Genomic DNA, 12811 nt, shown 5'->3' with positions numbered 1-12811 from the left:
GAACAGAACCAGCCGCAAAAGACAGCCGACCACCCGTTCCTTGCACATTAGCAGCGATTGTCTGTCACTTACTGCTTTTCTCGTGTTTCTCAGGAAAAGCATAAGTTTTTTCATGAAAGACAAAACGCATTCGAGTTCGGTTGATATAATTCCGCGTTGTTTGGTGGGAAATGAATCGTCAATTCGAAATTCTTCTTCTTCTTCACCTTCTTCACCTATTTCTTCTTCCTCTCCTTCTTCCTCTTCCTCTTCTTCACTCTCCTTCCTCCATTTCCTTCACCTCCTTCTTTTCCCTCCACAACAGCTCCGTTTGCATCAGTTCTGTTGCCTGCGCCTATGCCCAGCCCGCTGCCAAGCCCCGCATCTATCGCATTCCCTGTCCCAACCAAAGCCCCAGCTCTTATCAAAACTTACATCTTCTGTTTGTTTCTCCGCTTCTTCTTTCTGCAAGAATGATCTTCTTCGCACAGCACATCGCACACGCGGAAGCCTTTCCGCCGGCAGAGTGAGTGGGGCAGGTGGGGAGCCCTTGCAGAGTACAAGGGAATACTCACACTGCTGGTGTAGGATGTACGGTGCACAGGGAAATGCAAAGATACAATGCGCAAAGGCTTCGGAAGATGAAGGTATGTCAAATTCTTCGGTGAAAGGGAGGAGGTGTGAAGTGGCGGAAGCGTTGTGTGAAGATTAAGATGGAAATTCTGCGGAACGATGTTGTGAGGAAGTCGTAGATGAATGAGGTTTCAAAGAATGGAGGGTCAGAACAAGATGCGTGGCATCACCCATTTCAGCTGAAGATGGCAATCGGAAAGATATCGAATCACGCTCGGCTTCTTTATGAATAGAATTTTCATGCATAAGGCCCAATCTCTTGGAGGAACACTCGCTTTAAGGAAAATTTCACTTTACGCCTTAATTTACGTTTCAATGAGAAAAATGTGCAACTTATGATGGTTCAGAAGATCCAATCATTTAAACTACATCTAAAACTCTTCTTTCATGCATCCTATCACTTGCCTTTTAGCGTATTCTTCTTTGACGTATCATTAGACATCTGTCTGTCACATTTTAATGCTCCAGAACCAAAATATTCAGAAAAATGCTAATTCCAGTTTGACAATTGAGCAAGAGGTTTGCTTTTTTGTAAATACATCAAAATGAGAAAAGTCGTTCTCCTTAAACGATTCAATGAATGATTCAATTATTACTTGAAACAGCTTGACAGCAATTCGAATATCCAAAACTTTATCTGTGGCATTGGCAGATCCGTCATTTTTTCAAAAAATTCAAATCACCAATGTTCTGTAAATTTTGAAAATTCTTTTACGCGATTAGCGCTGCAATAAAATTGTATTATCAATGAACAGGTTGAATATTATTCGAAATTTGTAAATTTCACCTAAAATATGAAGATTGCAATTCTATAAAACCCTTTAGAAATATTTTCAACTCATGTCGCTGTGGCTACTGTTAAAATTAGCAAGGAGAAGCTCCAAACACCTCAAACTTCTCTTTTTTATCTAAAAAACTCATGATCAATAAATTATAATATTTGAGGTTTTTTTCCTTAACATTGTCAGAATATTAAGGTTTGGTTAGAATATTATAAAATCTTGTTGTTTATCATATTATGTATTGTTCATAAGTTACATGAGAATGACAAATTGCTAAAATGGTTTAAAGAAGAATTAAAAAAAAAATATTTTTCGATCAATGAAGTTATTTCCGAATTTCATAAAAAAAGTGACTTATTTGTATAAAAAAGCTTCGAAAAAAAGAAAAATATTTTGAATATTATCATTTAAAAAGAAAAATAAAATTTAAGGTTTATATTCACACACCATTTATTATTCAAATTTGGTAAACTTATTATTCGAAATTATTTAACTTAATATTCATAATTGGTCAATTAATTATTCAAAACTGTTAAACTTTTTAATCGAAATTGGAAAACTTCTTTTTCAAAATCAATAAAATTGAGCATTTTTTTTTAAAAAATCATTTGTGAAAACTTGATTTTTTGCTGAGTATCGGAAAGTGATAAAAATATTTAAAATTTTCATTATCAATAAAAAGGATAAAAAATTGAACCTCTATAATTATTATTTGTGAATAAACATGAAAATTTCTGATTTTTCAGAAAAAAATCATCATCCATGAAATCGGATAATTCTCAAATGAATAAATCTCACATTGTGAGTCAATGAATTATTCAATAAAGAAAAGTAATTTGCATCAATTTTACAAACTGGAAACAAGTATTTTTTTTATTAGTGAATAAATCCATGAATTCATCTTTGGAATTCATCTTTTATTATTTATTGTTCATCTTCCTATCTATTATTTCAAATAACTTTTCTTTATTGAATAATTCATTGACTCACAATGTGAGATTTATTCATTTGAAAATAATCAGATTTCATGGATGATGATTTTTTTCTGAAAAATCAGAAATTTTCATGTTTATTCACAAATAATAATTATAGAGGTTCAATTTTTTATCCTTTTTATTGATAATGAAAATTTTTAATATTTTTATCACTTTCCGATACTCAGCAAAAAATCAAGTTTTCACAAATGATTTTTTAAAAAAAAATGCTCAATTTTATTGATTTTGAAAAAGAAGTTTTCCAATTTCGATTAAAAAGTTTAACAGTTTTGAATAATTAATTGACCAATTATGAATATTAAGTTAAATAATTTCGAATAATAAGTTTACCAAATTTGAATAATAAATGGTGTATTAAATTGTCCCATCTCTTGCTCCGAAATCCTTATCAGACTCAACATTGCAATTTTCATAAAAAATATTTTCGATATCTGTGATTTCCTTTTTTTCATTTGTAATTTCTTCTTCTTCTTCTTCTTTCTCTTTCATTTGAACATGTTCAGTTTCTTTTTCAAATTGCAGATATTTTATTAATTGAATGAACGTTTAATAAAATTTTGATTTTACCAAAAACAGTTAAAGAGAGTCATGCTTTTGTCTGATCCTTGAACCAAATTAAGTGTGTGTGCATCGTTGATGTTGCCATGATCCTTCAATTGTATTTGCACACGTTCCAGTTTCAGGAATTCAGTAATGTCTTTTGTGGCACACAGATTGATGTGGGTAATTTTTTTTTGAAAAGTCACAAATGTTTCATTTTCATTCATTTCAGATATTTTCCATTTTGCTCAGGTTTTTGTTGATATACACCAAACTTCACTAATATGGGATCTATTTCTGGATAATGCTATTTCAAACATTCTTTTGAAGATTCGCGAGTGGAAACAGAAATTTCAACAAAATATGAAATTTATAATTAATTTGTGAATTAAACATTTGCGACTTTTCAAAAAGAATTACACATGTTTATATCCAAGAGTTTTCAGTGAAGAATAACCGCGCAATTGATCGGGAATAATAAATATTCCATCTTTTGTGTATTTTTGGACAATTGGAATCAAAGTTTCCTTTTTTCTGTTTGGAGCGACAATCATAAACCGTTTCCCCTTTCCACCACCATCTTATCTTTCCACCCCTCCGAAAATCTACACTTGTTATTTCTTTCTTCCTTTCCTGTCCTTCCGTTTTCACTGCATTGCTTCCATAATGACAAGAGTTATTGTTTCTATTTCAAAAACTTACTGTCTTTCGTTCCGCATTTGTGAACAAACTCTCGAAATATTATATCCCCCTGAAACACGTGTGTCTATTTTGACAAAAAGAAGCAAATAAATAATCAAGTTTCGAATCCCAAGCAAGTTATATAAATAGATCAGATGATTTATGCTCAACTCACTTTTTTTTTTTTTTTTTTTTTTTTTTTTTTTTTTTTACTTTTTTTTTTTTTTTTTTTTTGCTGGAAGATGAACAAGAGAGAACACATTTTTTTCACCCATTATTTTGGACAAGATTTATATAGATAATTTTTTCATGACAAATTTAAGGATAACATTTGGAATTAGGGTATATTGAAAGGTTCATTCAATCATTTCTCTTTAGAAAAATATCTGCAAACAATTTTCGTCCTAAAAGAGTTTATTTAGGAAAAAATATTACTCTCTTCAAAAAAATTTGTATCGAGAACAATGAGATCAACAAAAAATTCGTTGCTTTTGTTTGGTTTTTGTGAAATTTTTGTTGTGTTTAGTTAAGCCTTTGCGACATACAGACTCTGTCAAACGGAAACGACAATTTGACCGACAATGAATTTCTAAACTCTTTTCAGAATCATTAATTTGGAAAAATTGAAAAATTGGATAACATTTTAATTCAAAAAATTTTTTTGCTCTATTTTATTTTATGAATGACTTAAATGAATAATAAAACATGAAAATGCAAAAATATTGTTTTATTGACGAATCGACAGATCTTTTCGACTTGATCATGTCTTGATCAGTCTGTCTGTTGAGATCAGTCGGTTTGTCGAGATCATTTGAAAAATGAGTGAAATGAATCTAAATGACTTTATTAAAGAATTGCCGATAGAATTACAAAGATGCTTGTCAGCGAAAAATATTGTTTGGCAATTTTATTTTATCCCAGCATGTATAATTATTTATTTTTTAATATAATTCATCTTTGCAGCTTGAAGCGTTTGAAAGAAAAGTTGAGGAATTAAAGAACAATGAATGCACATTCGTGGAATTAATAAGAACAAAATCTTTCAATGGCGGAAATTGTATGTTTCATATATATTATCACTCAGATTAATTTGCATTTTTCTGCTTTTAAACAAGTCTACAAACACCCAAACAATACTGGAGAAGAAATTGGAAAGATTCATTTTGAAACATGTAATGGAAAGCTTTGGCTAGCATATACTCCTGTCAAGACAGATGGATCTCTTAAAAAAGATGGACATATTTATTTCTTGTGCCCAAACAGCAAACAAGGAATAAATTGTGCCACCTCCGGGCGAAAAGGATGCGAAAAAGTTACAAATCATCGATGCGCATTGACGACTACATCTTCTATTTTGCCATATTTCAAGTTTCATCCATCTTCAAGATTGTCTGAAGCGTCAGCAAAGAAAATTGTTCCAACTCATTTTCAATTTGATTCGTTGGTTGAGCAATATTTACATTTAATTGGTCATTGCAACATTGCTTTTCTTTCTGCTTACTCCAATGAATTCAACAAATTTATTTCTTCTTTAATTATCACTTCCCAACAAAATCCAACTCTTTCACCGACAACCATATTTCCAACTCTCACATATAGAAAGCTGACAGCACTTATTCAAGAAGAAGGAAAGAAAAGAATTTCTGAACGAAATGCAAAAATATTCAATTCAATGGTTGCCGTAATGATGGACGGAGGGATAGTTGCTGGAAAAAAATACACTGTCATCACAATTGTTCCGTTGCAGACAAAGGCATCTCCATTTTTCTGGAAAATTGAAAAGGCATGTTTCACAACCACTGATTACTTCAATCTGGCTAGTGATATTATTGGAGAAGTTTCGAATTTGAAAGGAGAAGTGCGCTGTTTTTGTACGGACGGCTTGCTTCCACAAAAACTCGCAATTCAAAGCTTTGCAGATCATTCGAAGTTGTGCTCAGACGAAGAAACACCGAAGAAAATTTCACCGATATTTGTTTACTGTTGTAACCACTTAATCAATCTAATTGTCATACGCCTTTTTAAGAATTATTCATTTTTCGTTCAATTAAAGGAAGAAATTACATCATTTTCAAAGTTAACAAGAAAATCATCAACAAAGAACCCGTTTTTACCGAAATGCCCCTCTTTCATAGAAACGAGGTGGCTTTGTCTTTTCGAAATATGTTGTTTTATAACAAAAAATCTTCACAATGCGTCATTTACAGATTTTTTATCCAAAGAAAAAATTGATGATGTGATCCGATGTGAATTATTACTTGCACCTCTGAAACAACTGCAGTTATTATTTGAAAACGATGAAACAAAACTTGGCGATGTGTTTCCCAATGTTCTGAAATCCATTGCACAATACATGTGGTTGCAAGATCTTGAGGAATTTTCTTCCCCCGATTGGCAATATGGAGTTTGCTTTATTGTAATCCAACTGTTCAATTCATTTTTAGGGAAAGAACGAGGAGATCAAATCGCTTTGGCTCATTCCTTAACTCCAATTGGTATTCTTGAATATAGAAACGGTTTGCTTTCAAAGTCTTATTCAACAGAACTTATGACATTGAAAGAAAAATACAGGCTGTTCAAATGTTCATCTGCATTTTCAAAGGATTCAGATCAGACTCAAATTCAAAGGATGCGTTGCGGTACATCAATTCAATCCACAAAAGATATTATGCCAAGTGACTCTGCCTTTCTTTGTCCTTCAAAAGAAATTCCAAATATTGTGCTTACAAAGAATCAACAGAAAAAGTTACAAACATTTTCTCATGCAATGGAAGATAAGAACAGCGAAAATGGATTTTTTGCAGACAAACAATACGCGCTTTCATTTTTTTCGAAGAATGAAAAAACTAATTTTCCAACAAATTTTCCTCACCCAATATTCTCTTCTCCGTTATCGGTTGAGACTTTTTATTCTGCTCTCCAATTTATAAGCCCAGAAAAAGATAAAATAGCAGACGCAATTACTGAAACACAAGTTCAACTTCAGCCGCTTCCAAAAGATTTTCACTCCATATCATCGACTTCACCAATCTATACACATAACAACAGTTTGCTGCATTTATTAACTCTTTTGACAGAAAATTCACTGATTGAAAAAGAAGCAATTTCAAATGAAGATGAAAACCTCGATGAAATTGATTTCGACGAAGCAGGCATTATTCAAGCAGAAAATAATGCAGCTGATGATGAATTCGAGGTTCATTCTCCTTTCTGTGTTAGAAGTGAGCAAGAGTCATCATTTTTCGAAACAAGAAAAAACCATTCACAACTTGAAGATCATGACATGCAATCAAATTCAACAAAAAAAGATGAAGATAAAAGCTCAGATAATGTTGAAAACACTTCAGAAGATGACAAAGACGTTGAAGAACTTGGCGCAAATGAATTTTCAGTCATTGATTGCACAATGTCAGCAGAACAAATCAAGAAATCTCTATTCAAAATCCAACAAACAATTAATATGGATTGGTTTCTGAGATTGAAGTCAGCATTCAATGATTATCTTCTAAAAATTTCATGTCTGAAAGCTTCTTGCTATATTGAGAGCCTCAAAGCATTCTTTTCTTCAATTTTTCTGGACGACTCTCTGCACGTGGAACATTATAATTCTCAAGTTTTCTATTCTGAAATCAGCAAGCAAGGAATTATTCCAACAATTTTTGCCAATATTTGCTATTCTTTAACGATGTTTCCCTGCAGCGAAGCATCTTGTGAGAGAATTTTCTCTCGCTTAAGACGAATTATTGGAGACAGAAGGTTCTCGCTTTCACCAGAAACACTAAACGCATTGCTTCTTTTATAAAGGATCTTTTTGAAGATAAAAGATTTGAGAGCAAAAGCAATCCTTTCACTTTTCAGTGACGAGTTCTGAGAAATGTGTGAAACCTGATAATAATGCCTTTAAAATATTGCAGTTTTTTGAACAATGTTTGGAATTTTTTCATTATTAATTGTTTTTATATTGACTTTTTTCATTTAACGTCAATTTAAGCATAAAGCAATAAAGAAGAAGACAAATGGGTTACAAAAACAAGGCATGCTTTATTTTTTTATTGAATCATCTGAAGACTGTGAATGAATGCTTGAAAATTTATTTATTTATTTGAATAAAATAATCTTCTTAGCTTTCACTTGCTATTCATCCAAATCGATGCGTTCAACAATGTTCGTGGAACTTTCGTTTCGAATTCGAACATTTTTTATTCTTCTGAATGACAAGTGATTTTTAAAACTGATAATAATTGCTGTGAGCCATGTATTTTCTGAGATATTGAATTTTTTCATATCACCAAATCAAACGAACGTTTATTTGCAACAAAGAACACTTTTGTTCATTCAGTTTTGTTATTTTTGTGTATTTATCTTCGCAATATGTTTCAATTGTTTATTGACGTATATATATATATGTGCAATTATTGTTTTCAATGTGTGAGAACAATTGAATAAAAATTAATGTCAGAAAGCAAAATTAAAAAAAATTAGAACTTCTCCAAGTTCAAAAGAAAGATTGGAAAACATGTCTCTAACTCGATAATTTCACCAAAAAAGAAAATTCACCAGGACATGTCATGTTAATATAAAAGGTGTGCTGTTGTTGATACAAATTAATAATAAATAACAATAAAAATAAATTAATAAAGTTAATATTGTCAATCTTCTTGATAACTGTTGAAAATGACGTAACTCTTTTGACTTTGTTCGTGATTTTGAAAAATCAGTTCCCTCTGTTATCTCGCAACCATCTCAAGAAACGGCTCATCAATTACTATCTTCTTTGATTTTTCTCCGAATCGTATCTCCAGCAACCTGTTTCACACCTCCAAACGGGATTGCCAGCTCCACACACTCCTGCAGCATCATCCCCATCGAAAACGCAACTGTTTTCTTTGTGGCATGCTTCTTGATCCCATTCAGCAGCTCTGGCGCCTTCCACCGCAAACATTCATATCGATTGTCTTCATCATCCTCAAACGCGGATGATGGAGGTGGAGAATCGGTGAATCTTTCGCTCATCAACGAAATATTGGACGAAGAAGAAACAATTGTCAATGAAGAGATCGACGATGAGTCTGAATCATCAGATGAAAGGAAATCAGAGTGCATGACAATGCAGACGACCATGTGTTCTGAGAAAAGAACAATGTGAGGACTGAGGTTGGCTAGCGATTGAAGCGGGTTTTCCATTTCATCAAAGGAGTGAAGAGCGAGATTAGCTACCCAGAACAGGATTTGGGCAGCTGTAACCTCCCTCTCCTGCAGAGTGCCTATCGCCATCTCTTTCTTCTCATTCCTTCCATGAAGCAGCATGAACAGCGAATCCCTCAAATCCACAATCAGTTTCTCATATGGGCATGAGCATGCCATCGCATCTACCAGGTTTGATATTGATGAAGTGGTTGGGCACAGACTCTCTGATCGAACAAAAGTTGAATCAGAATCGGTCGTTGAAGTGGATGAGATGGATGGCGATGGAGTTCTCTTTCTTGTTTCATCATCATCTACTTCCTTTTCCAATACCCATTCTGGGACCCCATCCGAGTTATTCCCCAAAATATCTTCTGTTGAGAAAATTTCGCTCAACAGATGTTCTGATGTCTCTGAATATTTAACATTTTTCTAACATATTCTCAATGATCCATTCATTATTTTTCTCTTCCACTTTGTCCTCCTTTCTCTTTTGAAACTTTTCTACCATCATCTCCATCGCTACCACACAATCGGCTTTGGACGCCACTCTTTTGATCAAAAACTTATATATTGTCTGACCCAAAAATCTAAAAAAAAGCCTTCTTTCAACCAACAGTTAACAAATTAAAAATTTGAAGCACATACGACATTGTCAATGCAATATTTTTTTAATACTTTCCCAAATCAACACATATATCTTCTTGTTTAAAATTTTCATGAACAGGCATGATCGAAATTTCTGTCGTTAACAAAGAACGAAAAATTCACAATCGATTGACTTTTCAAACCATTTAATTAATATTACTTATTCTGGAATATCAGAAATTTGAAAAAGGAGTCAGCAACTGAAAGCTACACTGATTTTTTGAAAAATATTTCTATTGTTTGTAAAAAAATATAATAACAAGAATTAAGTCAGGCTAAATCCTTGTAATGATAAAAAATAAGTTAATAATATTCAATTATATTTAGAAATGTAACAATTATTATAAGAAAATCATTAAACAAAACTTTATTCAATGAAATTATATCAAGATAAACTTTCAGATAAACATATTTGTAAATTTGAAGATTAAAAAACGCTATTCAACCAATTTCTAAGATACATTTGAAAAAATTACTTTATTTATCTTGTGATAAAACAATTGTGCAGAACAATAGAGAAAAAATTATAAGTGTATCTTATTTGAATAATAAAACGAAAATAGAAAGACAAATACGATTTATGATCAAGATTGCAGATTAACAAAGAACACACAGTTTATCCACTGATTAACAGAGTGCAAACCAAGCCTGATGGAGCTATTTCAGGAAAAGCATTTTGATCTATCCTTTTATTTAATTAGACATCAGAACAATCAAAACAATGGAGAAAAAATGTAGGAATATATATTAAAATAAAAAAAAATGAATAATTGACAATTATTTATTTCTGAAAAAAGTTTATTATTAAAAAAACAATCAGTTCTAATTAATTAGAAGTTTGTCGACATTCCTTTGCAAATTCGACCGACTCAATTCACAAAAAATTTAATTGTCGCAAAGGATTATGTTTAGTAATCAATTTGAAATTTTATATGGGTGATTTTTTTTGATATCATAAAAAATTCCGACTTTTGATCATAAAAAATTTTCATTAAGGGCGAGGTTGAAAAGAAAAAAGAAAGTGATGATCTCACAAATATATTGATCTAATTATTATTATTATTATTTATTTATTGATTTTAATTTGTTTCCAATTGTTTTTATTACTTATTTTCAAAAAAATATTTAAAAATTGTTCGCAAAATATCGAAACTTAAATTAACTGAGCAAAACAAAAGTTCACTGGTTTTTTAAACATCAAAACAATAATCACAATACATAATCAATCTAATTTTTATATAAAAATTTGTTTTATGATGTTGTTGCAAAGAAATTTAGAAATTGATGCTAAAGATATAAAAGCATTTGTTGAAAACAATAATTTTCGACAGCTTTAGCAAAGCGATTCGCAAAGCAGCCTTTCCAATAATCATTACCTTCTTTTGAGTTCACTAATTGCTTTCTATTCTGAAATATGAAAGATTTTTGCTTTTTTTCAATTCCATCTTTCTCAATTCAAATCCAATTAGCTTCTTGAAAAATTTGCATCCAATTTCCATCTCAATCTCTTCATCTTACACACTTTCCATATGTATTCTATCTCTCAACTCGATGGACAACCCAAACAATGAGCTATCCCGCTTTCATTCATTTTCAATCATTTCCACCTCCTGCCATGAAAACAATGCAAAAACAATCAAAAGGCAAATATTCATATTAAGAAAAACAAAATAATACCAAACTGCTCTTCGACTGTTTTTTGCCAAACAGCTTCATTTCCACAGCCGTCATCATTCAAAAATTCAATCTCTTCATTTCAGTCTCAGAATGGTCAAATACAGCATGGAATGCATCTCCACAAAATATATTGTATATCTCACTGGAGGGTCTTCTCAGCCCGTACACATTGTGGTGGATGTTCAGAGGTGTTTTTTCTGTTTTTGGTATGATCTTCTCCTTTAATAATATTCTCAACCACCAAAAGAAGTATTTGATGTTTATCTCATCAACACATGGCACAGGAGATATATGGGGCAGAGAGGTGATAAAAGAATATTTTTTGTAGCAGGGAGTGGATGTTGATAGTTTTTTGAATGTTAATATTTCGAGAGGGGTTTTTGAACGAAAGAAATTCTGAGACAAAGGGGTGGGGAAGAGTGGGTGGAGATTTTGAGAAGATAATGTAGTAAATATGTAGAGAAGTGGCTGAGGATGATGAGGAAGATATTTGAGACAAATTGGAGAAATGGAATTTGAAAAAAAGGAAAAGAGGGTAAAAGCGGGAAAGAAGAGGACAATTGTGAAATATTCAAATGGAAGAGGGGTATTTTTTATGAGAGGAGAAGAATGTTTTATGGAAGAGAAAGAGAATCTTGAAGAAAGGGAGGGATTGATATTATCAGAGAATTTTGTGAGCTGAATGGAAGTGGAAAAATGGAAAGGAAAAGAAATTGAGAAATATTAACAGTTTCTATTTTCGAAGCAAAAGGAGAGGAAATCGCAAAAAGAAAAGCAAATGATTTGAATAAATCAAGCTTTATTGATAAATTTCAGAACATCAGCCAAAATATTTGCAATTTGGGTTTTTGACTCGTTGCGAAATTAACTGTTTAATGTGATGTTTCGTTCAGAAAACAAATTCACATGGAATCTTCCCACTTCTTCTTCAGCATTTTTTTTGAATTTTTGTGGAATTGTCAATCATCATAAATATTCATTTTCATCATCATCTCATCTTCTTTTCATTATTCCTCATTTTCCTCAACATTTTCTTCTTCACCTTCTTCTTCCTCTTTGTCTTTGTCTTCGTCTTCTTTCCTGATATCATCATTAGGCATTTGATTCATTTGTATTTTTGGAGCCGACAGAACAGCATCATTTTCAGTTTGCGAAGGGAAAGGCAGGGATCCCACAAAAAGGAAGTCAATTAACTTTGAGGGAATGTAATTCTATTGATTGGCTTGAAAGTATCAGTCATTAATATTGCAATTTGGATTTTTATCTCCTTGTGAAGTCAACTTGTTAAGTTAGATATTATATTCAGTCAGCAACGTCACAGGAACTTCTCATATTTTTCTTTGGAAATATCATTCGAATGATTTCACATTTCTCAATCCTCTCGCCTTCTTCTTCTGTGATATTTCTTTTCACTTCGTGTCAGAACAGACCTTCGACCTTCAGATGCATGTGAGCTGTTCAATCAGCGGCTTGATTGCACCTTCCAAAAATAATTTCATCCAATTTTCCTACTCCCAACAGTATCATCCTCACTGTCAATGCATTTCGCAACTTCGCTGGATGGGCATTTGAACAGCTTTCCTTTTCCGTTGCAGTTTATCCAACTCTGCTTCAGCGTTTCGAACGAAATACATGCGCCGGCTGTGCAGAATAAGCTGAATGGGCATAGAAAGAGAAATGGTGGTTGGAGAG

General features: G+C 32.2%; 2 protein-coding genes across 2 annotated transcripts; one reads left to right on the top strand and one right to left on the bottom strand.

Annotated features, from left to right (window-relative positions):
- Window positions 1-112: 112 nt before the first annotated feature.
- On the top strand, window positions 113-691 carry MONOS_6151 (uncharacterized protein; the record flags this gene model as incomplete). Its single annotated transcript, XM_067876360.1, has 1 exon — window positions 113-691. The coding sequence occupies one exon, from the start codon at window positions 113-115 to the stop codon at window positions 689-691; it is 579 nt and encodes a 192-aa protein (XP_067732704.1).
- A 7677-nt stretch (window positions 692-8368) lies between these two features.
- MONOS_6152 (uncharacterized protein) lies at window positions 8369-9588 on the bottom strand (the record flags this gene model as incomplete). The annotated part of the gene is made up of 2 exons (XM_067876361.1): window positions 8369-9226; window positions 9586-9588. 2 exons carry the CDS (start codon window positions 9586-9588, stop codon window positions 8369-8371), a joined length of 861 nt encoding a protein of 286 aa, XP_067732703.1.
- Between the last annotated feature and the right edge of the window lie 3223 nt (window positions 9589-12811).

The sequence above is a fragment of the Monocercomonoides exilis genome (genome assembly GCF_001643675.1).
Source record: "Monocercomonoides exilis strain PA203 chromosome Unknown scaffold9-1957334, whole genome shotgun sequence".
Lineage (NCBI taxonomy): Eukaryota > Preaxostyla > Oxymonadida > Polymastigidae > Monocercomonoides > Monocercomonoides exilis.
This window is presented reverse-complemented; position numbering and strand designations above follow the sequence as displayed.